This window comes from Xyrauchen texanus, chromosome 38 (assembly GCF_025860055.1).
Source record: "Xyrauchen texanus isolate HMW12.3.18 chromosome 38, RBS_HiC_50CHRs, whole genome shotgun sequence".
In the NCBI taxonomy this organism is placed as follows: domain Eukaryota; kingdom Metazoa; phylum Chordata; class Actinopteri; order Cypriniformes; family Catostomidae; genus Xyrauchen; species Xyrauchen texanus.
In genome coordinates, this window is record NC_068313.1 from 916069 (window position 1) to 943589 (window position 27521).

The 27521-nt window shown below is 43.9% G+C and overlaps 1 protein-coding gene across 3 annotated transcripts in view; it reads right to left on the reverse strand.

The window, feature by feature from the left end:
* Nucleotides 1–27521, reverse strand: part of schip1 (schwannomin interacting protein 1) — a 129942-nt gene that overhangs the window by 36389 nt on the left and 66032 nt on the right. For 2 of the 3 annotated variants that reach the window (XM_052109985.1, XM_052109986.1), the window contains one exon: nt 8617–8735. In XM_052109985.1, coding sequence (XP_051965945.1) covers nt 8617–8735 — 119 coding nt within the window. Of the gene's footprint in view, nt 1–8616; nt 8736–19371; nt 19516–27521 lie in introns of those variants that run through there. The other variant, XM_052109987.1, reaches the window with a different exon arrangement.

Genomic DNA, 27521 nt, shown 5'->3' on the forward strand with positions numbered 1-27521 from the left:
AACCCCCAAACCCAACCCCTAAACCAACACAACCCCTAAACCCAACACAACCCGTAAAACCGACACACCCCCTAAACCCGACCCCTAATCCCAACCCAACCCGTAAACACTACACAACCCCTAAACCCAACACAACCCCTAAACCAACCCAAACCCTAAACCTAACCCAACCCCTAAACCCCACACAACCCCTAAACCCAACACATCCCCTAAACCTAACCTAAACCAACACGCAAACCCAACACATCACCTAAACCCAACAAAACCCCTAACCCCGACCCAAACCGTAAAACCGACACAACCCCTAAACCTAACCTAACCTAACCCCTAAACCAAACACCAACCCTAAACCCAACATCAACCCCTAAACCTAACCTAACCCAACCCCTAAACACAACACATCCCCCTTAACCCAACCCCTAACCCTAACCCAACCCAACCCCCAAACCCAACACAACTCGCAAACCCGACACAACCCGTAAAACCGACACACCCCCTAAACCCAACCCAACCCGTAAACACAACACAACCCCTAAACCCAACCCCTAAACCAACCCTAACCCAAACCCTAAACCCAACCCCTAAACCCAACACAATCCTAAACCCATCACAAACCCTAAACCAACCCAACGCCTAAACCCAACCTAACCCCTAAACACAACACATCCCCCCTAAACCCAACCCCAAACCCTAACCCAACCCCTAAACCCAACACAACCCCTAAACCCGACCCCTAAACCCAACCCAACCCCTAAACCCAACACAACCCCTAAACCTAACCTAACCTAACCCAACCCCTAAACCCAACACATCCCCTAAACCTAACCTAACCCAACCCCTAAACCCAACCCAACACAACCCCTAAACCAACCCAACACCTAAACCAACCCAACCATTAAACCTAATCTAACGTAACCCAACCCCTAAACCCAAAACATCCCCTAAACCTAACACAACCCCTAAACCCAGCCAACCCCTAAACCTAACCTAACCCAACACAACCCCTAAACCAACCCTAAACACAACACAAACCCTAAACCAACCCAACCCCTAAACCTAACCTAACCCAACCCCTAAACACAACACATCCCCACTAAACCCAACACATCCCCTAAACCCAACACATCTACTAAACCCAACACAAACAGCAAACCCAACACAACCAGTAAAACCGACACAACCTCTAAACCCGACCCCAAAACCCAACACAAACCCTAAACCCAACACAACTCCTAAAACTAACCTAACCCCTAAACCCAACACATCCCCCCTAAACCCAACACATCCCCCTAAACCTAACCCAACCCCTAAACAAACCCAACCCCTAAACCCAACACAACCCCTAAACTTAACCCAACCCAACCCCTAAACCCAACACAACCCCTAAACCAACCCAACCCCTAACCCTAAACCTAACCGAACCCCTAAACCCAACACATCCCCTAAACCTAACCTAAACCCAACAAAACCCCTAACCCCAACCCAAACCGTAAAACCGACACAACCCCTAAACCCAACCCAACCCCTAAACCAAACATCAACCCTAAACCTAACCTAACCCCTAAACCCAACACCAACCCTAAACCAACCCAACCATTTAACCCAAACCAACCCCTAAACACAACACATCCCCCTAAACACAAGCCAACCCCTAACCCTAACCCAACCCCTAAACCCGACACAACCCGCAAACCCGACACAAACCGTAAAACCGACACAAACCGTAAACCCAACCCAACCCTTAAACCCAACACAACCCCTAAACCAACCCAACCCCTAACCCTAACCCAACCCCTAAACCCAACACAACCCCTAAACCAAACCTAACCCAATCCCTAAACCCAACACAACCCCTTAACACAACACAAACCCTAAACCAACCCAACGCCTAAACCCAACCCAACCCCCAAACAAAACCCCAAACCCAACCCCTAAACCCAACACAACCCCTAAACCCAACACAACCCGCAAACCCGACCCAACCCGTAAACACTACACAACCCCTAAACCCAACACAACCCCTAAACCCGACCCAAACCGTAAAACCGACACAACCCCTAAACCAAACACCAACCCTAAACCCAACATCAACCCCTAAACCTAACCTAACCCAACCCCTAAACACAACACATCCCCCTTAACCCAACCCCTAACCCAACCCTTAAACCCAACCCAACCCCTAAACCTAACCTAACCCAAACCCTAAACCCAACACAACCCTAAACCAACCCAACGCCTAAACCCAACCCAACCCCTAAACACAACACATCCCCCCCTAAACCCAACCCCAAACCCTAACCCAACCCCTAAACCCAACACAACCCCTAAACCCGACCCCTAAACCCAACCCGACCCCTAAACCCAACCCAACCCCTAAACCCAACACAACCCCTAAACCTAACCTAACCTAACCCAACCCCTAAACCAACACATCCCCCTAAACCCAACACATCCCCCCTAAACCTAACCTAACCCAACCCCTAAACCCAACCCAACACAACCCCTAAAACATCCCAACACCTAAACCAACCCAACCATTAAACCTAATCTAACCCAACCCAACCCCTAAACCTAACCTAACCCAACCTCTAAACCCAACACATACCCTAAACCCAACCCAACCCCTAAACCCGACACAACCCCTAAACCCAACGCAACCCCTAAACCCAACACCAACACCAACCCTAAACCCAACACAAACCCTAAACCAACCCAACCCCTAAACCTAACCTAACCTAACCCCTAAACCCAACCCAACCCCTAAACACAACACATCCCCCCTAAACTCAACACAACCCCTAACCCCGACACAACTCGTAAAACCGATCCAACCCCTAAACCCTACACAACCCGCAAACCCGACACACACCCTAAACTCGACCCAACCCGTAAACCCAACCCAACACAACCCCTAAACCCAACACAACCCAACCCCTAAACCCAACACAACCCCTAAACCAAACACAACCCCTAAACACAACACATCTCCCCTAAACTCAACACAACCCCTAAATCTAACACAACCTTAAACCCAACACAACCCCTAAACCCAACACATCCCCTAAATCCAACACAACCCGCAAACCCGACACAACCCGTAAAACCGACACAACCCCCTAAACCTGACCCCTAAACCTAACCTAACCTAACCCAACCCCTAAACCCAACACAACCCCTAATCCCAACACATCCTCCCTAAACCCAACACATCCCCTAAACCTAACCTAACCCAACCCCTAAACCCAACCCAACCCCTAAACCCAACCCAACCCTAAACAAACCCAACCCCTAAACCCAACACAACCCATAAACCCAACCTAACCCAACCCCTAAACCTAATCTAACCCAACCCCTAAACCCAACCCAACCCCTAAACCCAACCTAACCCCTAAACCTAACCCAACCCCTAAACCTAACCCAACCCATAAACCAAACACATCCCGTAAACCAAACACATCCCGTAAACCCAGCACAACCCCTAAACCAAACACATCCCCTAAACCTAACACAACCCCTAAACCTAACCTAACCCAACCCCTAAACCCAACACATCCCCTAAACCCAACACATCCCCTAAACCCAACACATCCCCTAAACCCAACACATCCCCTAAACCGGTCTATACTCTGTGATCAGTTGAATGCCACTTTGGTTAAAGTACAAATTTCCATCCGAAACAGCAAAATCTATATTATTCCAAAATTTTGGCTGCCAGTGTATATCAATGATCATCGGGAAAATCGTATTATTATCAATGCGTGACTAAGGCATCATTCCCAAGTCTAGAGTTCAGTATGTCACCCCTGTTACATTCAACAAGTTTTGGGGTTTCAGATCAGTACAAAAATGGCTAAAAATGGTTAAAATTTGTTTAGCACAAAATAATAATAATAGTAATAATAATAACAAAAATAGCACCAAACAAACAAACAAACAAACAAACAAACAAACAAACAAACATACATGTATCCACAGTTTTTTCAGAGCAAGCACTGCCTGTTTTCAGTTTCTGGTCTCGAGACACACTTTAAAAACTACTATTTTTATTTTTTTTTAAATTAATTTCAGGTTCAACATGTGCTAATATTGTCTGTCATAACAACTCAAAGTAGTACATGATATCAATGTAACTCACCTCTGACCATGATTTCATGACATCTACACTGTCAGTAAAACACTCATCTCAACTCTTTGAAGTATTGGCACTACAGAGCCACATTTTTATTGACAATTTATACAAATGCAATACCATAAACATTACATTAGCCTCTTAGAATACACACCGTTAAGAGTGAAAACACTGGAGACCAGAAATTGAAAACAGGTGAATCGTGGAAGACTTCCACTTTCAGGAAAATGTGGATAATTATAGAAGAAACGACTAAAAATGGACATCTGTTTGAAGAGTTCTATGATTTCACTTCCTTATATATGTCAGAAAGATCAAAGCATTATTTTAAATAAGGGACAATGGAAATGTCAGTGTTACGGGCCGAAATGACAAATTCTACATTTTCTCAAAAAAAAAAAAAAAAAACAACTGTTCCTACATTAACAATGAATGCATTTTATTTTAATTCCAAATTTAGTTTTTGTATTTGTGATTATTCTGTTGGGACAGATGGCACCAATTCCTGAGAATGAGTCAAGTTTACTTTTGATAGTTTTTTCTAAAAGAGCTCATCTGGTAATAAATGCTAGTATGAAGTTATTGACAAACTAAAATTTCACATAAATTAAAGAGAACAATTTTGGTAACTGTTGAAAACTACAATTTATCTAAGAATTAGCATTTAACATGTTTAAAATGAATGACTTCATGCTTTTTTAATGTTATATAACATACTAGTTTCTGAGAGACACCAATTTGTACCTTATTCATGGAAAGTTGCATTGGGCATTCATAAACTTGAACTCAAATCTACTAGAAATCTGAAGAAAGCAAAGCTGGGTCACTGGACTACAGTGATAAAGTTCAGCAGTAATAAAACAACAAGTCAACATGATGAATAAATGACAAGAAGTGCATATCAAACTGAAAGTGATTGAGTGATTCAGGAGATAGAGGGGGTGCTGCTTCCCTTTTGGGAAGAGTGTGTCGGGATCTGAAGCTAATGGGGAAAAACCTTTATGTTCATAGAGATTGATTGAAAGTTGAAAGCACTGCTTTAACTACATAAAAACACAGAAACGTGATGTCGTATCTGTAAACAGAGCAGTCATGGAAAGTTGAAGAAACTTTCTCTCTCTCGCCCATTCTCTCTCTCTCTCTCTCTCTCTCTCTCTCTCTCTCTCTCTCTCTCATGATGATGTTATACTGTCACTATCTGGAATGACTTCCGGAATTAAAGAAAAACATCACACAAACCAGAGCAGCACGACTCACCTGAATCAAACACAACACACCACACATGAAATCATGTCATTTAATAGTGTGCATGCATGTGATCATGATGTGGCTGGCTTTATTAAACTAAATCAAAAATGCTTTAGAGGAAGCAGCAGAGTTGTCATAGTTTCAGTGAAACGATCCAGAAATCCAAAGCAATGATAGAATAAGAGAGAGAAGGTGAAATATTTCTTCCATTGTGAGCATCATGTCTAGTCATGGATTTTGACACCGTATTTACAAATTTAATTAACAGATTCACTGATTAAAGTGTTCAATATAAATGGTCAACATGATGTATTAGAAAAATGCTATGAATATAGTTCAAAAGCACAAAAAAACGTCTTGGTTACTATCGTAACCTCCGGTCTCTGATGGAGGGAACGAGACGTTGTGTGGATGTAGTGACACTAGGGGTCACCCTTGGAAGCCCCAAAAGGCCAATGGGAATCATTCAAAATTGTTCAGCTTGGGAACCATATAGTGGTTCACGTCAGGGGTTGTCTCACCGAAGGGGAGGACACCGCAGAGACCACACCCCGCCCGGGGGGGGGGGATTCACCGATTCTTGTCGGAAGCATCTCAAGAGGAGAAGTCCTGTGGTGGGTCCTACCCGAGGGGGGAGGAGTTCTACAAACATGGTGACCAGGAAGATGCAGTTTACCAACAGGGAAACCATTTTGTGGAAGATACATCACACGGAGTTACATACGGGCAACCACCGCATGTGGAGCACTTACCCCAGTACAGGGCCTAGTTAGCCCAGGTACTGGGCCGGCAGCGAGTTTCTCCAAAAACTCACCTGCCACAGGGCTAAGGAGGAAGGACATCCAGGTTACATGAGTTTGTGAATATGACTGGGAGTAAAAAGCTGTCCAAAGGCCAGCTGTCCCTCAACTTACCTGATTGTACCTGACAACACACAGGACGTGACCGGCTCAAACCGGAGATTATAGAGTCTTGCAAAGTTTTTGCCCAGCCCACTGCTCTGCAGATGTCTTCTAAAGAGACGCCATTGGTCAGGGCCCAGGAGGCAGCCACACTCTTAGTAGAGTGGGCTCGTAGCCCCAAGAGGGGCGGCATGTCCTGGGTGTGATATGCCATAGCGATGGCGTCAATGACCCAGTGGGCAATCCTCTGATTGGAGACAGCGCTCCCTTTCTGCGGTCCGCCAAAGCAGACAAAGTGCTGCTCAGAGCATCTATTTCCTGCAGGTGGCTCCACCCCAGGGCCGGCCTTCTGGGGCAGGCTGTGGTGGAGCTGGTGTTGTTGCCACAAGGGGACACCCTTGGCGACGAGCAGATGGGGTGCGGGACCTTGAGCCATGCTGGGGCAGGATATGTTGGATGGCCTCTGTCTGCATCCTCACCTCAAAAACTGCCGGGCAAAGTCTCCAACGGTGTCACTGAATAGGCCAACCTGGGAGATGGGGGCGTCAAGGAAAAGTCTCCAATGGTATCACTGAATAGGCCAACCTGGGAGATGGGGGCGTCAAGGAATTCAAGCAACTAGGTTGAGCCAAAGGTGGCACTCCTGGACCACCAGGGTGACCATTGCCTACCCGAGAGTCCACGCCATAACCCGGAGGGTGAGATAGATCAATGCAGGAGCTGTGCTCGGCGACCTATGTCCAGTGGCACTGTACGCCCTAGTTGCCAGTGACAACATAATCCTACAGGCCTTGAACGGGTGTCTTGGACGTTCTGCCCTGTGGCGGAGCTCTGAGAGCACAGGTGCATCGCAAACGCTTTATCCACGTGGGGAATTGCCGAGTACCCCCTGGTAGCCCCACCATCAAGGGTAGTGAGAGTGGAGAAGCTCAAAGCAGGTCAGGGCAGTAAAAGTAGCCCACTGCTATTACGTGAGCTCATCATGCACCTCCGGGAAGAAAGGTACTGGGGTGGGGCATGGCCGTGAGTGGCGCTCTGGGCCCAAGAACCAATCATCAAGCTGCGAGGATTCAGGGCGGGGCGGAGGTTTCCACTCCAGTCCAACATTCGCAGCCGCCAGGGCAAGCATGGCCATCAGCTGCGCATGGTGTCAGACTGATCAAGCCTGCTCTCTGATGCTGTAATCAAAAGCTCATATGCATTGCGAGCCGCAAAGAATGAGATTGCGAACCCACCCTGAGACAAGCCGGCGGTCCCATCGCAGAACTCACAGGGGGAAACGAGCATGCTGGGGAATGGGAGGTCCGTGGAGGGGTTTCTCGGTGGTGCGGCTCCCATTGAAATACCAAATCACTCCCAGTGCTACCAGATGTGGCCTCAAACCCATAGGTAGAAGGACCGTGGCAGGGAGCTGTGACCGCAACGTTGCCATAATCACACTCTTGCAGTGAGAACATGACCCGTCCACGAACACTGTCCCCGCGTGGACAGCGCCCAGCACGTGAGGCAGCGATAGTGGCTGCATAAATGTGGGAAGCAGAGAGGTTACAACCACAACCAGAAAATACACACAAACGGAGCGGCATCTTTAAAAAAACACTCTGTGAATGACACTCTTTTAGAAGAGAAATAAACTCTTTTAGGAGGAAGAATATACACTTTTAGGCTACTGAAGCACCCAGGAGCGTTCTCTGCACTCAACCGGTGCAAGAGGGGGAGAAGCTGCTGTAATGTGCCATAATTCCAACAGTTTTGCAGAGGTGAATGGCTCGCTGAAACACAACCGCTCGGCAAATCTGAATGAGGGGTTGCAAGCCAGCTCCTTTTATACCCGTATGTCCAGGGAACTGGCATGCAAATTCCACTTGCCAATTCCCATTTTCTCAAAGATCAGAGGTGATTGGGGCTCCCAAGAGTGACCCCTAGTGTCACTAAATCGAAACATTGTTGAGTGAGTGACAGAAGGGGAACATTTAGATTTTGTTTGTAATTCTCATTATTCTCAATGATGATTCAATTCTAATTAATTTATTAAAGCATGAACTATATGGGCACAAAGATTTTCTTTATAAAATTTGCATTAATTTAAGGTAATACAACAAATATTACCATGATCTATAAATAATTAACAGTTTTTCACAACAGTAAACAAGAATAAAAATACTGTTACAATACATACTCATCTTAATGGTCAAAATGAATTCCTTATGCAAAATATAATTTTAAACATTTACTTTTGGATGTAATATGAGCTGGCCAAATTCTTGACCAGTTTTGTAAAAGGGATTTATGTCCACACACACACACACACACACACACACACACACACACACTAACCGTGAGGACAGACTGGGTTTTCCGCTTTTACTGCAGGTGGTGTAGATGCCCGGCCCATCGTCAAAGAAACTGCCCAGTGCCAACTTCTGCCGGATGGATTCACGCTCACTCTTCTGAGCCTGACAAACAAAACACACAGCTCATGAGAGATGCAGAGAATAGGCAACAGATGGCAGCAGAGACCCATGAAACACAACTCCACTGACCATCACACACACGCACGCACACACCCACGCACACACACACACGCACACCCACGTGCGTTGATTTTACTGTACTTGTGAGGAAATCTCATAGACCATGTATTTTATAGCAGGCTAAAGATATATTATATCCCCTACCCCTAAACCTCACAGAAACTTCATTAGATTTAATGAGAAACATAATTTAGCTGATTTATGAGCATTTTTTGCTTGTGAGGGCCAGCTAAAAGGTCTTCACGAGTCAGTTTTCTCAAGTTTTACTATATATGTGAGGACATTTTCCAAAATTGTTGTTTTCAAAAGAATAGCTAAACCTGCCCACACAGACACACGCACGTACACACAGACAGACACAGAGAGAGAGAGACAGACAGACACCCTAATATAGCCCACCTTCAGAATGAAAACTTCCTAATGCATCTAACCTCATTTACAAATTACTTTTAAAAGTGGCACGATAGTTAATTTTGCATTAAGAGAACCGTTTTCTCACTTACTTGGCAGAGACCGAGAAAGAGTGAAGCCGCATAAGCAGATATACCACGTAAAGATGGTTTAAGCAAAGTTTCTTGCTTTTTTATTTGTTGTCAAAATGACAACGCTTTGAATTATTGAATTTTGAATTATTTAAAAATATGGCGCTTGTGTTTGTTCTTGTTTGTTACTGGCAAGTGAAAGCATAAAGTGTCATAATTTTTGTTAATTAGATGCTCATAAAAGGTGATCAATCAGGACTGTTGTTTGGTGCAACCTTTAAGGTTAAATTAAAAACATAACTTGAAAAGGTTTATCAGAGAAAGTGCACTTTTTGTTTCTGAATTCTGTAGGAATTCTTTAACACGTAACAGTCTTTAAAAAACTGACCCCTGTCTGTGCACGAACGCTCCTAAACAATGTTACAGTAGAGCCCTGGAACCAGTAAAAACATAAAATCTAAGAGCCTCTTTAAAAAAAAAGATGCTTTTTTGGTAATCCAAACAAGTGGACAGGTAAGACACATCACCGTTTACACAACCTCAATATAGAAACAAACTCACAACCTCTTTTCTGTATTTTTGAAAATACAAAAATAAGTCAAAATTATTTAATATTTTATTACCTAAATAATAAATAAATTATATATTAATGTATTAAAATCATACATTAGAGCTAAGCCCATTTATATGCCATAAGTCATACATGCAAAGTCAGTGGGCATAGGCTGAAGTTTTGGTATTTTCGAACAATCATGCACTAAGTCTAGGTGCAGGTGGGTTTGGCAAAATCATGTGTGCAAAGTGCAAAAGGGCCGGATAAAGTGCAATGAAATTTTGAGGTTTTCTACGGTTATTATTCTACCGTGTCCAATTATATATTCCATTCCGTGACAAACACCAGCTAAATAAACAAAGACAGCACATTCAGTAGTTGGAAGTATGCTGGATGGGCAATGAAAAATAAGAATAGAAATATTTCTATGACAGTAAAATGCTCTTTTTGTAAGCCAAAAATAAGCCATGGACTATAGATAGTTTAACACACATCTCATATATTTTTGTTTCATAAAATTGCTACAACTCTGACAGGGATATAGTTTATGTTCCATTATATTTATATATTCTATGAGTTTATAGACTTGATAGATTTAACGGTTTCATTTTCTGTTAATGTATGCTTTTTCTGTAAAGCTGTTTTGAAGCGATGTGTGTTGTGAAAAGAACTATACAAATAAATATCACTTCACTTGACTTGATTACCACCTGCTGGTGGAATCTCCAAACTGCAAATGTAGGAAAAAAGTTTAAAATTTGCACTGAAAACGTCTCGGTTACTTTCGTAACCTCTGTTCCCTGATGGAGGGACCGAGACATTGTGTCGATGTAGTGACACTAGGGCTCTCTCTTGAGAGCCTCGGTTACCTCTTTGAGAAAAGGCCAATGAGAATTGGTGAACAGAATTTGCATGCCCCTCTCCTGGACATACGGGTATAAAAGGAGGGAAGCGTGCGTCTGTTCAGACAGGTTTTGAGCTGTGGAGCCAAGAGTAAGGTCCCGGCCAATTCAGCGGCTTAGTACAGTGTTGTGGCAAGAAGGACGTCTTGTCTCATTCCCTCCATCAGGGAACGGAGTTTACGACAGTAACCGAAACGTTCCCCTTCTATTACTTAATCGACGTTGTGTCAGTGTAGTGATACTAGGGGTCCCTATCTAAAAACACCACACCACTGAACATGTTACGTTGGCTGCTGCTATAATAATCTAATATATATATATAATCTAACGCTATAATACACATCAGGGAAGGTGTTCTTTTCCAATCCTATTCTTTCAGGTGGAAAGACCCCGCGAAGACCACATCCTGCCCAACAGGGGAGGTTAACATGTGGCAAATACATCACATGGGCTTAACAGCCACATGTGGAAGTGGTGCGGTGGTAGGTCCTGCCTCGATGGGAGACAGTGTGTCCGCCAAAAGGGGACCGTACCGCAGAAAATGCATCACAGGTGAAATTGGAGTCACAGGTGAAACTGTGGTGCACCTATTCCAGCACTGGCAATTTCGTGCCTGCGGTGGGTCTGGCTGCGAACTTACTCTGCTGAGTTCAGAGCCAGAGGAACAGGGAGGAAGGACACCCAGGGTCCGTGACTTGTGGACTTGACAGGGGGAGAAGAGTGCACGTCTTCATTTCAGTGGAGGGGAAAGGCACTATGCGCAATCAATACACCTGGCCAGCTGTTGTCACCATATTCTACGCATTCAGACATGTTGGGTGCTGCCCAGCCCGCCGCTCTGCAGATGTCTGCTAGAGAGGTGCCATTGGGTGCTCACTGGGGGAAATGTGTATTTGTGCAGCACCCAGGGCCAGCTGTGTGCCAGTGCATCTGTGCCGAGGGGGGCTTCCGTCAGAGTGTACCAGAGCGGGCAGTGGGTGGAATCTCGGGAGGTAAACAGATCTTCCTGTGCTCTGACGAACCGAGCCTAAATCAACTGGACCACCTAAGGGTGGAGACTCCACTCTCTGCTGAGCATTAACCATCATGACAGTGCATCCGCTGTGGTGTTTAGGTTGCCTGGGATATGAGTGCCGTGCAGCAACCTCAGCCGCTGCTGACTCCAAAGGAGGAGATGGCGGGCGAGTTGCGACATGCGACGAGAGCGATCGCAGTCCTGGCAATTTATATACGCCTGGTATGAACGAGCTCAGGCAGTTCAGCACCAACTGTGCACGCTCGCTTGTGAGGCACGCTGTCATCGAGTCTGAATCTAACTTCGTGAGGGGACAGGGACAGACCGAAGGGGAGGACTTTGTACTGATATGCCTGGCCGTCGAAAGCGAAATGTAGAAAGGGTCTGTGATGGGGTAATATTGAGACGTGAATGTACGCATCCTTCAGGTATACTGGCGTGAACCAACGCACGTCAGAATAAGTTTCTGCATCAGCATCTTGAATGGGAGTCTGTGTAAAGGCAGGTTCAGAACTCGCAGCTCCAAGATTGGCTGCAACCCACCGCCTTTCTTGGGTGCGATGAAGTCCACCTTGGCTGGAGGGACAGGCTCTGTCATGTCCATGCACAGAAGGGTTGCGATCTCCACACGTAGGGTGGAGACGTTTTTGCCCTGCACCAAATTAATGCTGAGCCTGGTGAATTGAATCGCATAGCCGAGTCGGATGGTCCTGGCCAACAACCGCGACAGGTTTGAAAGCGTATGGGGGGGGCTGGCGATGTCACGTCAGGGAGCATTGCTTCATCCCGATGTGGTTGTGCTAAGGAGAGCCTCGAAGCACTTACCTCCCTCCGCGTATGCTTGCCATGGTAATGTTCTCGCAGTGAGAACATGAGCCGTCCACAAACGCTGCCTCTGTGTGATCTCTGCCCAGACACGAGAGGCAACGCATGTGGCCATCAGAAGTCGGGAGGTAACGACCGCATCCAGGAATGACACAAAGACGGAGGGGCATCTTCAAAAAGATGAGTCTTTAAAAAGACTTTCAACGTCAATGTGTTTACTCTTTTAGAGAAATAAATACTCTTTTAGAAGGCTGTCAAAGGGCTCAGGGGCATAGTCTGCACTGGCGTGCAGAAGAAGAGAAAAGCCACTGAAATGCGCTGTATTTCCAACAGCGTATGCTCTTTAGAGGTGAATGGAACAGCAGTGGGTTTTACTCAGCTTGCTGAAACACAACTGCTCTGAACAGATGCAAGATTCCCTCCTTTTATACCCATATGTCTGGGAGAGGGGCATGCAAATTCTATTCACCAATTCTCATTGGCCTTAACTCAAAGATAAGTGGTAACCAAGGCTCTCAAGAGAGACCCCTAGTGTCACTACATCGACACAATGTCGAGTGAGTGACAGAAGGGGAACAGACGTGCTTTTGAAATGTCTTAGTGTACTGATCAATCTCTAAGGAAAATGTCAAATTGTACTTTGCATTTCATTAACATACAATACACCCACAGTATGCGCATGTACACCCACAGATAGCGCAAACACTCACTCACACACACACACACACACACACACACACACACACACACACATACACAAATGCAGACACACATACACAAATGCAGACACACACAACAAGATACAGCCAGAAATATATGTATAAGTACATAATGAAGGCCAAGGGACTGATTGATATTATGATTTGCTACATGAGAGAAAGGAGTGTGTGTGTGCGCTGAGAACAGTGAGGTGTAAATAATGTTTGTGCGTGTTCAGGCAGAGACACAGACAGCCCAGCACCAGTAGTCTCCGCACTGGCGGTTGCCTGGATACCAGCCTGATAGAGGGGCCCCTGGAGGATTGGGCCCCGTCCCCAACACACACACACACACACACACACACTAATAATAATAGAAATAAAAAATGTTCTCTGTGTTTCTCACCTGCACTGTTATATCTGCTCTTCCATAAACTGTTTATGTCCATTACAGCAGAAAATGACATACTCTCTCTCTTTCGGTGTTCTTATCTCTGATGTATTCTTCATTAGCAGATTGTCTCTTGTTTGTTTCCTGTCTTTCAGTCCTTCCTGTGTTTTGCCTTTTTTTATCCCATCCAACTTCCTCCTCAATCATGATTTCCTGTCTAAACTGTGGTGCAGAGATTTGTACATAATGCTCAGGACATACAATGGTGTGCACATGGGGACAGTTTCGAGTCCCTACTTTACTGTCTATATTTAAAAAAAAAAAGCCCAGAAATAAAGTTAACTTTAATTAGAATGTTTATGTGAAACCAGGCATGTGTAATGTATCCCTCCCAATCCTAAATATGTAGTTTGCAAGTAATAGGCATTTATTGTAACTAATCCATAGTAAACCCTAAAGCCCTGCTACAGTCAGTCTGGAATTGGTATAATTTAAATTCTGCTAGTGTCATCCATTTAGATGTTACATTCAAAATGTTTTGGGGTTGTTTTTTCCTGTTTTCACATGAATTCTTGGTCTTTATTCACATAAACAATCTTGCATTGTTTCATGTTTCCCTTCTAAACTCTCTTTTGCCCCACATCTCTCTCAAACTCATCTTGAAGTTGCTCTTTCCTAAATTATATATTACTAAAAAAAATCCCAGTGGCTGTCTGTGGAAAGTAAAACACAACACTCTTTTATTTTCTCTTGTTGTTTTTCCATCACACCGTTTTCCTCCTAATAAACACACACACACACACACACACACACACACACACACACACACACACACACACACACACACACACACACACACACACACACACACACACACACACACACACACGTGTGTGTATATATCACATTGTGGGGATTAAATGTCCCCATAAGGATAGTAAAACCGAAAATATTTGACCTTGTGGGGACATTTAGTCGGTCCCCATGAGGAAAACAGCTTATAAATCATACTAAATTATGTTTTTTGAAAATGTAAAGATGCAGAAAGTTTTTTGTGAGGGTTGGGTTTAGGGGTTGTGTTGGGTTTAGGGGTCGTGTAGGGTTTAGGGGTCGTGTCGGGTTTAGGGGATGTGTCGGGTTTAGGGATGTGTAGGGTTTAGGGGATGTGTTGGGTTTAGGGGATAGAATATATATTTTGTACAGTATAAAAACCATTATGTCTATGGAAAGCCCCCATAAAACATGGAAACCCAACGAGTGCACACACACACACACACACACACACACACACACACACACACACACACACACACACACACACACACACACACACACACACACACACTCTATAAAAATAAATTTAGAAAACAACTTCTAGTGATGGCTAAGTTTGAAACACTGCAGTAAATATGAAAGATGGATTTAAAAGCAAACAGAATGGATAGATGTTTTAATGAAGGTATGTGTCTGTAATATTTGTATTCTGTTGAGACCACATTAATAGTGAATATGATCATCTACATCATTTTAAAGTAAAAATAAATCTAAATATCCTTTAAACAAGATATATTTACTCAAGAGTATAATTATCTTTAATTAAATCTATTTTTCTTATCCCACTGACAAAGTGGTCCCCTTCTGTCACTGACTCGACGTTGTGTCGATGTAGTGACACTAGGGGTCGCTCAAGAGCCCTGAACACCTCCCATTCTTTGAGACAAGGCCATTGAGAGTTGGTGAGTGGAATTTGCATGCTTTCAGAGGCTCCTGGGGCATATGGCTTCCTCCTCAGCAGCAGTCACGCCACTCGGGTTGATGCATAAAAGACCGCTTCAGTGCTGGCTTCAGACTCGAATCCTGAGATAGGCATGGCGCTGCAGCACACATCGCGTAGCCATCACGCTGCTCAGCCTCCACTTATTCAGCCCTTGCGTTTCTATGTGCAAGAGTTCCCCTACAGCAAGTGTCCAGACGTGTTGTGGTCACCACAAACGCCTCCAAACTAGGCTGGGGTGCCGTGGGCAACGGGCATGCAGCTGCTGGTTCCTGGTCAGGACTGCGACTTTGTTGGCACATCAACTGCCGGGTTGCTGGCTGTACTACTCGCCCTGCAGAGGCAATTGCCGTTGATCCAGGGCAAGCATGTATTGATCCGGTCCGACAACACAGTAACAGTAGCATATATAAATCGCCAAGGTGGCATATGCTCTCCTTATAACTCGCTCGCCATCTCCTCTTCTGGAGTCAGAAGTGGCTGAGGTCGCTGTGGGCCAATCATATCCCCGGGCAGCCTCAACACCCCTGTCGCGGCAGGCAACGCACAGCGGAGAGTGGAGACTCCACAGATTTGGAGTTGATTCGGCAAAGCACAGGTAGACCTGTTCGCTTCCCGGGAATCCTCCCACTGCCCGCTCCAGTATTCCCATACGGGTGCCCCCCTCAGGACAGATGCGCTGGCACACAGCTGGCCCAAGGGGCTGTGCAAATATGCGTTCCCCCCAGTGAACCTACTTGCACAGGCCCTGTGCAAAGTCAGGGAGGATGAGGAAAAAGTCACAGTCGTGGCCCCATACTGGCCCACCCAGACTTGGTTCTCGGAACTTATGCTCCTTCTGACAGCAACTCCCTGGCAGATTCCCCTGAGGAAGGACCTTCTTTCTGAGGGAGGGGGCACAATCTGGCACCCGTGCCCAGACCTCTGGAACCTCCTCGTCTGGACCTTGGACAGCATGCGTAAGATCTAAGTGGAGTCTGATGCACCGGCTAATTAAGCACGCAGCAGCCTGCTTACACCTGCATCAGCAGGTCACATAACACGGTTCAGCTGTTGTGGCATTTTTCTATAGGGACCCTTAAGGGGATCACACACCGAACGAGAAGCGCAGCGCAGCACCGCGCCACATCTAGAACAACTCACAGGTATCGCACACCGGACGCGCACATTCAATTCGCGCAAGCTCAATTTTGAATCAACTCCTGGTAGAAGTCTAGAAGAGCTGCACGATGGGTGAGTTTTAACTTGATGTATTATTTATTTTTTATGTTAATTTAATAGCTGATGTTTGATCGTTAATCGAGTAAAAGTGTCTATCACGTTGTTAAGTCTGTTATTTTGTTGTAACGTTATCCGTTGTCTTGGCAACTATGTTACATACAATAGTATTTATCTGTGGTTTATTGCAAATATTTCAGGGTATTTCCCTACTTCATTGATGAGTTTTTCGTCGTCCATTTCGCTCCGCTACTACGCTACAGAAATTACCTGAAGTGGGTTGTGACCTGGTAAATCCAGTAGGTGGCAGTACACGACCGTGAATGTAACCACGAGAGGCAAACGTTACATTGCCTATGCTTTTAATATTTCGCACTGAGGTTAGAGCATACACCGTAAAAGAGTGTATGGTTAGTATGGTAGAGTATTGAAAAATGGCACAACAGGGGAAAATGAAAGATTTAAAAGGGCTATGTTTGTTATATATTTTTTCCAATATGACTTTATTCAAGCTGTTAAATTAGGAATGTTAAACTAAATGTATATTGCAGCACAGGGTGAAGTCAGTATGTATATTAACGACGATTTGAGACAAATAAATGTACATTTAATATACAACTATGTAAATGGCGCTCTGTGGCGCGGCAGGGTTTTGAACAAGGTCCTGAGCCGTAGCTGGGCGCCGCGGACAGACGCCGAATGGCGCCGCCGGTGTGTGTACACTCATAGAGAATAATGTGTTAGAATTTTAAAGACATGGCGCTGCGCGGCGCTGCGCGTTCGGTGTGCGACCCCCTTTAGTGTCACTACATCGACACAACATGAAGTGAGTGACAGAAGGGGAACATCACCTCCGTTCCCTGATTTAGGGAACGAGACTTTGTGTCCCTCTCAAAGAATGGGAGGTGTTCAGGGCTCTCAAGAGTGACCCCTAGTGTCACTACATCGACACAATGTCTCGTTCCCTCCATCAGGGAATGGCGGTTATGACAGTAACCATGACTTTTCTGGTAAAAAAAAAACTAAGGATTATGTAAAGGAATGCTGAAAGAAATATTAAGTTCAGTTCAAGTTAATACACTATTTGTGTCATAATGTTGATTACCTCAAAAGTTTATTAGGACTCGTTCCTACTTTTTATTAATAAAAGCACAAATGTGTGTTCCAGTGAGACACTTCCAATGGAAGTCAATGGGGTTTATTTCTGGAGGTGTAAAGACAGTGTGTGAAGATTATAATTTAATTAAAACACTTGTATGAATTGTTCTGTTAAACTTGTGTATTATCTGAGCTGTAAAGTTGTTTAAATGATTAGTTATTTTAGGGTTTGTTGACATTATATCATCATGGTGATGAAGTTGTAAAATAGTTTTACACAGATGTGGTTAGTAAGTGATTTAATGACAGTAAAATCATGTTAACACACATATTGTTTATGTCTTGTGTCTATACTTGTGAAACAGTATTTGAATGTTTACAGATTAAACCCCACTGACTTCCATTGGAAGTGTCTCACTGGAACACACATTTGTGCTTTTATTAAAGAAAAGGAGGAACGAGTCCACATTAATGTTTGTGATAATAAATATTATGAGACAAATGCTGTCGACTGAGATTAACTTGTGTTGAACCCGGAATATTCCATTAAAATATGAAACAACAGTTTGGCAATGGGTAAAAAACCAAATACATAATTCCAGATATCTTATCGGAGAAGTAAACATATCTTGATTTAATGTTTACAAATGTTTTGATGGAAAATAAGACAAAAACACTGATTAAGAAAAAACGAATTCTTCCCCATATAGAACTCTGATAAAAAAAAATTATTTTCACTAATATAAAGATATTTACATACTTGTACACAATCTATATGCAACATATATTTTTAAAAACGACAAAAATATGGCAGTTTTCATATATGTTGGAATTTGATCAAATATATGAAGTATAGTTTTTTAATGTTCATATATGCGGTTTCTGTACTGCAAACAGAGCAGATGAAGTCTACAGTGATTCACAATCTACTATGAATGAAATCACTCAATCATAATGTAAGCATATCACATGTAATCCACAGTACACTTTAACAGCATCAGCTTTTCTTTTACACACAAGTCTTGTGCACATGTCATGTGAGTGTGCTGAGCAAGCAGTCATATCCACTGTAGCTGAAGACAGCTTGTCCACTGAAGCCAAGCAGGGTTGAGTCTGGTCAGTACCTGGATGGGAGACCTCGTGGGGAAAACTAAGGTTGCTGCTGGAAGAGGTATTAGTGAGGCCAGCAGGGGGTGCTCACCCTACAGCCTGTGTGGGTCCTAATGCCCCAGGATAGAGATAGGGACACTATACTGTCCTTCACATGAGACGTTAAAGCGGGGTCCTGACTCTCTGTGGTCATTAAAAATCCTAGAGCACTTCTCATAATGAGTAGAGGTGTAACCCCGGTGACCTGGCCAAATTCCCCCCATTGGCCCTTCTCAATCATAGCCTCCTAATAATGCCCATCCATTAATTGGCTGTATCACTCTACTCTCTCCACCAATAGCTACTGACGCACTATGGCTGCTGTCACATCATCCAGGTGGATGCTGCACACTGCTGGAGGTTGAGGAGAGTCCCCTGATCACTGTGTAAAGCGCTTTGAGTGTCGTGTCAGAAAAGTGCCATATAGATGTAACATTCATTCATTCATGTTACCTGATAGGAACAGTCCTGATGAACCATATCTTAATACATCCTACAGACACACAGCGGACGAAGGAGAAACCTCAAGAATGCTCGCAAACTGAGTCAGATCCAACCAAAGATCAGCTGAATGTGTCTCCACCTTGATGTCTCTCCCGTTGCATTTGATAACGTAAAGATGGGATCGGGCACTTGTGGGATCAGAGGGTGGGGCTGCTGAAGAAGAACTGGATGCTCTCTCTTGGGTTTACTCACTGCTGGCCAATCACAGCACAGCACAAGAGGGGCGGGGGCAGGGAAAACCAGTGACCTTTGAGAGTGGAGCGGGGCCGAAAACCTCCCACGGATTGAGGAATAAAGGAGGGAGAGTGAAGAAAAGGAGTGGGCGGAGAGCTGTCAAAAGAAAAGGGCCTTTCTTAGCACATTCCTGCAGCTGAAGAGTTCCTGAGATGAGACGAGTGCACTAGAATTTAAATGCCTCTCTGTAAACTCTTCACACATCCAGAACAGAACACATTCCATCAGATAAACAACAAGTGGATCAACACACACACTGAGATTGTGTTTGTGTTCACTCTACAGAACAGGTGTACATTGAAAATCTAATATCCAAAATCTACTTTAAACCTGAAGCAAAAACAAAACTATTCTGAAAAATGTCAAACAAATATACATTTTCAAGATTTTGCAGTATTACAAATGTAAGAAAATTAATGCCACTGATCTTGTGAATCTCTTTGAAAAACTGTTTTTTTTTTTAATGAGTACAAATACCGATACTTTTCATGTACTCATTATACCGGTTTCTTTTCATTTTTAGTGAATTACATATTAACAGTTTTTTCAATTTTATCATCAAAATGTCTAAATAAAAGAATTCTTTGAAACTTTAATCAAAAGGAAACAATTAATTTTAATGTAATATTGTATTCTTTTTTATCAAATGAAGTGCTTTTACACAGAACCTCACAACACAATCCAAAACACAACACAGGAGTTATATTCGTCAAATAAAGTACTGCATATCACAGCACCACAGATGTGAGATACTGCTTAAATATTATACAGTTACTATTGATTTATTATTATTATTATTATTATTATTATTATTAGTATTACAGTGAATATTACATAATTTTACAATAGTTATTTTTAAGCCCTTTCCATTTCTGTGTGTTTTAATGGCATTTTCTCACATGTGGAAAAGCAGGTCACTATGTGACTCAATGTAATTAAATAAATAAATACGTAGTCTGTATGTGCCTGACGCTACTAAGTGAATTAGCACTCTACTCGCAGTCATCTTCTACAAAGTGCACGATACTTATGATGGTGTTTTCTGTGTATGAGCCAAAGAGCTCTAAAAGCAGCCAACACTCACATTTGAGAACCAAACTCACTTTTTAATATCTGCTACAAACAAACAAACAAACAAACAAAGTGAAATAAAAGACAAAAACAAACACACAAAACACACCTGCCTTCTTCGTATTTACATTGTACCTGTACATCATGTAACTTATCCAATTTGTGAAAGAATCTTAACCCACTACCCACAAATCGCACATATTCATATCGCAATTTCAGTATTGGCACATCCCTGGTTTTGTTATGTTTTTTAGTAGAGGAAAATGTAAATGTTATTATGATTTAGAAAACAACCCATAACTGAAAAGAGGAAATCTGTACAAATAATAACATTAAATTCTCTTTTTAAGACACACTTGGTAGTTTAACGCCATTGGGCACAAGTCTTGTAGGGCTCTATTTTCATGACTAAGCAAAAATTAGCACAATTAAAAATTAGAACGACTTTCATAAGAGTTATAATTCTAGGTGTAATTTTTGTGCCAGAGCAAAGTGCAAGTGAGTGGGAGTGTTTGCGCTATCTGTGGGTGTATGCGGGCAAACTGTGGATGTATTTAATTTTAATGAAGATAATTTGCTAATTTCCTGAGAAATAGGTATTTGAATTATTGAATTTAGTTTTCAGTGCAAAGTCTAAATTCAGCATTTGCAGTTTGGAGATTCCACCAGCAGGTGGTAATAAAGTTCATGTTCAAACTCTGAATATATACTGGAACATTAAATGTCCCTGACAATCAGAGTTGTAGCCGTTTTATGAAACAAAACAAAAAATGATAAGATTTGTGTTAAAATATCTATAGGTCAAGGCTTACTTTTCAATTAGTATTATTATTGTGTATATATTTACAATATTATTTATGATCTAATTTGTATTGGTATTTTTCTTCAATTTAGTTAGTCTTAGAGTGATGTATAAGTCACTGCAAAAGGGACTTGTGCCTCGCTGAATCGACTCCAAATCAACTGGACCACCTGGGGGTGGAGCCTCCACTCTCCCCTGAGCATCACCTGCTGTGACAGCGCATCCGCTGTGCGATTGAGTTCACCGGGGATATGAGTGGCTAGTAGTGACTTGAGCCGCTGGATCAACATCCGAAGCCTCCGCAGGGCTAGTAGTACCGCCAGCAATGATGACAACTCATCTGGAGATCTGCTCTAGGGAAACCCCTGCCCATAAAAATGCCAGGTCCATCCAAGGGCTGAACAAGCAGCGGCAGATCGGCATGATAGATATGCTATGTGTGCCATGGCACCATGTCTATCGCGGAACTTGAGTCTGAAGCCGGTGCTGAAGCGGTCTCATATGCATCAACCCGAGGGGTGTGACCACCGCCAAGGATGCCACATGCCTCACGAGCCTCTGAAATTGTTTCAGTGGGACTGCTGCTCTCAATTCAGCACTGACTGAGCATGCAAGGGGTGAGACAAGGGGTCATAGCGACCGAATCCAACTCCACTGTGAGAAAAGAGATGCTCTGCATCAGGATGTGCTTGCTCTTTTCCCAGTTGACCTGAAGCCCCAATCGGCTGATGTGGGTGAGCACCATGTCCCTCTGTGCACACCACAGATCTCAAGGGTGAGCTAGGATCAGCCAGATAGTTGAGGATGTGAATGCCCACTTCCATTAGCGGAGCAAGGGCTGCCTCTGTGACCTTTGTGAAGACGCGAGGCGACAGGGACAGACCGAAGGGGAGGACCTTGTACTGGTATGCCCAATCCTCGAAGGCAAACCAAAGGAACGGTCTGTGAGGAGGCAGGATCGAGCCATGAATGTATGTGTCCTTCAGGTCTACCGCTTTGAACCAGTCTCTGCAAAAGAACCACAAATATGTAGGACAGCGGCATCCTGGGCGGGCACTAGGCGAACTGAATCACGTAGTCAAGTTGGATTGTCCTGGCCAGCCATCGCAACATGATGGAGAGCATTAACCGCGCCTACAAACTCCGGGCGAGTGGTACCAAGGGGATGACTGCTGCTGATGTACCCATGAAAGGGGTCTCGTGGCGGGGCGGGCAGTGCTACGTCGTGTATTCGCTGGTGTCGCCGAAAAGGCCAGCCTGGGAAATGGGGCCATCAAGGAAGCGAACCTTGTCGCCATCCCTCATCTCAACCTGGTTGAGCCAAAGTTGCTGCTCCAGGACCACCAACGTGGACATCACCTGCCCGAGAGCCCACGCTGTGACCGTCGCCCATAGGCCGAGGTCGGTCACCTAGCACAGCTCCTGCACAGCTCTTGCTCCCAGGTAAGGACCACACTCGTGCAGCTCTTTCAATGCCTTGGCCTGGTGGAAATGCAGGAGGGCCATGGCATGTAAAGGCAGCCTGCCCCGTGGCACTGTAAGCCTTCACCATCAGAGACGACATATTCTTACAGGCCTTGGATGGGAGCCTAGGAGTTTCTGCCAGTTGGGGGTGCTCTGCGGGCTCAAGTGGGCAGCAATCACCTGCTCCACTTGGAGAATGTGAAAGTTGCCCGGCACGACTTTACAAATTCTTTATGCACCTCCAGGAAGAAAGGCCCCAGGAACCAATAATCAAGCCGCGACTGTTCAGGACAGGGTGGAGGGTTCCACTCTAGCCCAACACTCGCGGCATCCCGGGCAAGCATGGCCATCAGCTCGGCGTCAGCCTCCGACTGGACAAAACACTCGAAGGAGGAAGCCCAGCCGAGTCCTTCACATTGGACTGAAGCAGCCTGCTCTCCTATGCTGCTTTCGAAATGTCATCCACCTCCTGAGCGCCGAATGAGAGGTCAAACCCTCAGGCCACCTGACTCATCCCAGAACTCAACTGGAGTGCACAAGTGTGCTGGGGAATGGGAGGTCCGTTTGATTCACCTGGCAGAGTTACTTTCATTGAAGTCCCCGAATCGCTCCAGCGCTAACCGTCGCGGTCTTGTGCCCGCTGGCAGGAAAAGCCGCAATCGCAACGTGGTCATGGTCATGTTCTCGCAGTGTGGACATGAACCATCCACGAACGCTGTCTCATCATTTCTGGAGCCCAGACACATAAGGCAGCGATCGTGACCGTCATAAACGGAGCGATAACGACCGCAATCAGGAACTGCACATAACCGGAAAGGCATCTTTAAAAAAACTATTTCCATCAGTGCCCAAAAGTTTAGGGAATATACACTCTTTTAAGGAGAAATATACTCTTTTAGCGCTCAGCACGCGCTGCCTAAGTGCCCAGGGGTGTTCTCCACACTTATCTGTGTGATAGGGGGAGAAACCGCTGTGATGCGCCATAAAATCCAGCAGCCACGGAGATTGCTCTTTGCTTTCTCTTGCAGAGGTGAATGGATTGGCAGTGGAACACATCAACACCGCTTGGCTCCAAAGAAAAAAATCTGAATGAGTAGTTGCATACCAGCTCCTTTTATACCCGTATGTCCGGGGGAGTGGCATGCAAATTCTATTTGCCAATTTTCATTGGCCTTTTCTTAAAACATGAGGTGTTTGGGGCTCCCTAGAGTGACCCCTGTCACTACATCAACACAACGTTGAGTGAGTGATGGATAGGGAACTGAAATTCTCTGGTTAGTTTAATAGAAAGGCTTTGCAATGGCAAATTAGGGGCAAAAACTTCCAGTTCATTACAAAACCAGGGAAGGGCTCTCTCAGGTGGAAGACCAATGCACCAAATGTCTGAGATCGAATGCATAATATTAAAAAACCCACCTTTGTAAATCGGCCAATGTAACTAATTGAAATGTAGTCTGGAATGCTTACCATTCCAAATGATGGACTTTGCTATGCTATCAAATTTATTGAAATAAGAGAGGGGGACATCTACAGGGAGATATTGTAGCTGGTAGTTGAATTTTGGAATACAATGAATTTTAATAACATTATCCATCACAATCATAGATAAATGTAATAAAGCCCACATCGCTCGAAAACCTATTTATTAAGGGGTCAACATTTTTTGTAAAATGCCCAAATAATTAATGCCTTGTTTGGGCCACTGGAAGGCGCCCGGCTGAAAAGCCGTTACTGGGCAGTAAGCTGTCAGAGCCAAAGCCCAAAGAAAAGGAATTAATAATTCTGAGGCAAGGCATAGATGTAGTGGGGTCAGATACGAAAAATAAAATATCATCTGCATAAAACAAAAGCTTATGCACCACACATATCTTGCAAGATTACGCTTAGTATGGCTGCTGCACTGTAAGCTCCGACCAAATGTTGCAGTTTTTTTGTTTGTTTTGTCTAAAGATTTTGGATCTTCAGTCGCACACTGAAAACCAGATTTTAAATACCTCAATGCTGACCCGCATAAGCATAGCCGGAAAAAAGGAAAGAGAGCCGGCATCTCACCAGACTAAGACGTCACGCATATTGACCCCAGCTACCCAGCATTCTACTGGCAAATATTCAGTCTATGGACAACAAACTCGGAGTTGAGAGCACGGATCTCTTTCCAATGAGAGATGAGGGACTGCTGCATAATCTGCCTTAAAGAAACTTGGATATCTACGGAGGTCCCAGACGCAGCCATCGAACCCGTGGGGTTCTCAGTACACGAGCAGATAGAGTGAAAGACCTCTCAGGTAAAAGCAGAGGAGGGGGTGTATGTTTTATGGACAACAAATCCTGTGTGTACGCAGATACCGTAACGTGTTTCATCAGGAAGTGCATAGATGATGTAGTGCCGATGAAAACAATACGGATCTACACCAACCAGAAACAGTGGATTAACGGTGATGTTCGTGTGGCACTTAATGTGCGGACCTACGCTTTTAACTCCGGGAATGCAGAGGAGCATAAACAAGCCAGTTATGCCCTATGCAAAACTATCAGTGCAGCCAAATGACAATACAGGCACAAGGGGAAGGGCAGGGAATTAATATCATTGCAGAGCTTTCCCTCCCTCCAGGACATATAAAACAGGCGGTGTGGAAAAAAGCTCAGAGGATCATCAGAGACTCCAGCCACCCGAGTCATGGGCTGCTCTCACTGCTACCATCAGGCAGGCGGTATCGCAGCATCAGGACCCGCACCAGCCGACTACATGACAACTTCTTCCCCTAAGCGACTTTTGAACACTTGATCTCTCACGATCAATAATCAGCACTGCACTTTATTAATCTCACACTGGACTGTCATAAATTATATTTTCTCTTAACAACAATGGCTGACTATCTACTGATATCCTGAATGTCAACACAGCACAATACAACCAACTGTATATTTTATATATATTCATTTTATTGTATAATGTGAATTCTATATTGTGTGTATTGAATACTGTTCATTGTATATTGTTATTTATATATTGTGTTGTAATTATGTGTATATTAGTTTTGTAAATTGTGTTGTGTAAATATGTTGTTTATTGTAGATTGGTATATGTCTGATCACGGTCATGACTACTATGTTTCTCAGAACTGCAAGACTTTCACTGTTGCACTTATAACCGTCTCAGATTTTCTAAACACAAAACTAATTATGAAACTTGGATAAAGGGGGGTCAGTTTGTTTAAGAAGAAAAGATGCTCACCAAATGAATGAACATTATTGTTTATATATATTCAAATGAAATCATAATAACTGCCAACACCTAAAAAGGAAATACAAGAAAATAATGTGAAAATTGAACTGAGTGAGAGTCTCATCTGATGGTATATAGTTTATAGAACAATGTCCAAAGTTGAAACTGTCCCTTAGCAGACGAATAATCCAACCTTTTGTGAAGAATTCACTCCAGACGATAACAGTTCTCAAGCACTAGACTTTTCTACACCAGGAACAGCCACAAGGAAGCAAAAAGCCATAAGCTTACTTCCATCTGGGCTTTAAATCCATATTGGTTTGCAACATGCAGTGTTAAAGTCACTGATAAAGAGTCCTTCTAAAATACATACAAATAAACTGTATCAAACTCTTAGCATCAAACCTAAAGTAAGTAAGGCATACTTTTAAATAACAGGAAAGAAAACGAATCCTCACTTTAAGTTGATCTTGAAATGGAACATTTCCCAACCAGGACATAGCACAAATGCAGTTAAGCCATCCTTTCTACTGCTGCTGTTCTGCTAACTTCCTCTACTAACCCACCTTTACTTAAGGAGCACATTTAGGTGCCATAGCACCCCTAGCGGTGAGGAATACAAAGGATAATATACTTAGTAGCAGGCTTGTCTGTTACACACTTGTGTGTATGGCTGAGTGAATATAAAGTGATTTGATTTGATTTTGATACCTCCCGCCACCTCCACTGGAAAATCACCTTCCTTTTTATTGCAGCTGCAGATGGTCCCAGGGCAAGACACACCAATAATGGGGAAAGAGGACCCCTGCCAGGTGCCCCTATCCAGAGTCAAATAATCTGAAAATTAATCCATTTGTTTGTACCGCCGCTGCTGGGTGTCTATAAAGCAACTTATTCCATGCAATAAAAGTGTTCCCAAACCAGTATATATCCAAAATCTTTAAAAGTTAATCCCATACGTAAGTCAAGAGGTTTTATTTGATACTACCATATCAAATGCCTTTTCGGCATCAAATGAGATGGCAGTGACCAGAGTCTGATCATTCGCCACTGACCACATGATATTGATGAAACGCCTAATGTTATCAGAAGAGCTGCGGCCCCGAATAAACCCCACATGATCTATATATATAAGAGATGTCGTAACTTAATCGGTTAGCCAAAATTTTTACCATATTTTTTCATCTAGCTGGATCAGGGAACCTGTAAACATCCAGTGAAGCATCACTGTTGCTCTAGGGGGCTTAGACACATTAGCTTCACTATGATCAAGGTCTGAGTCCATCAATAAATTAAAGTATC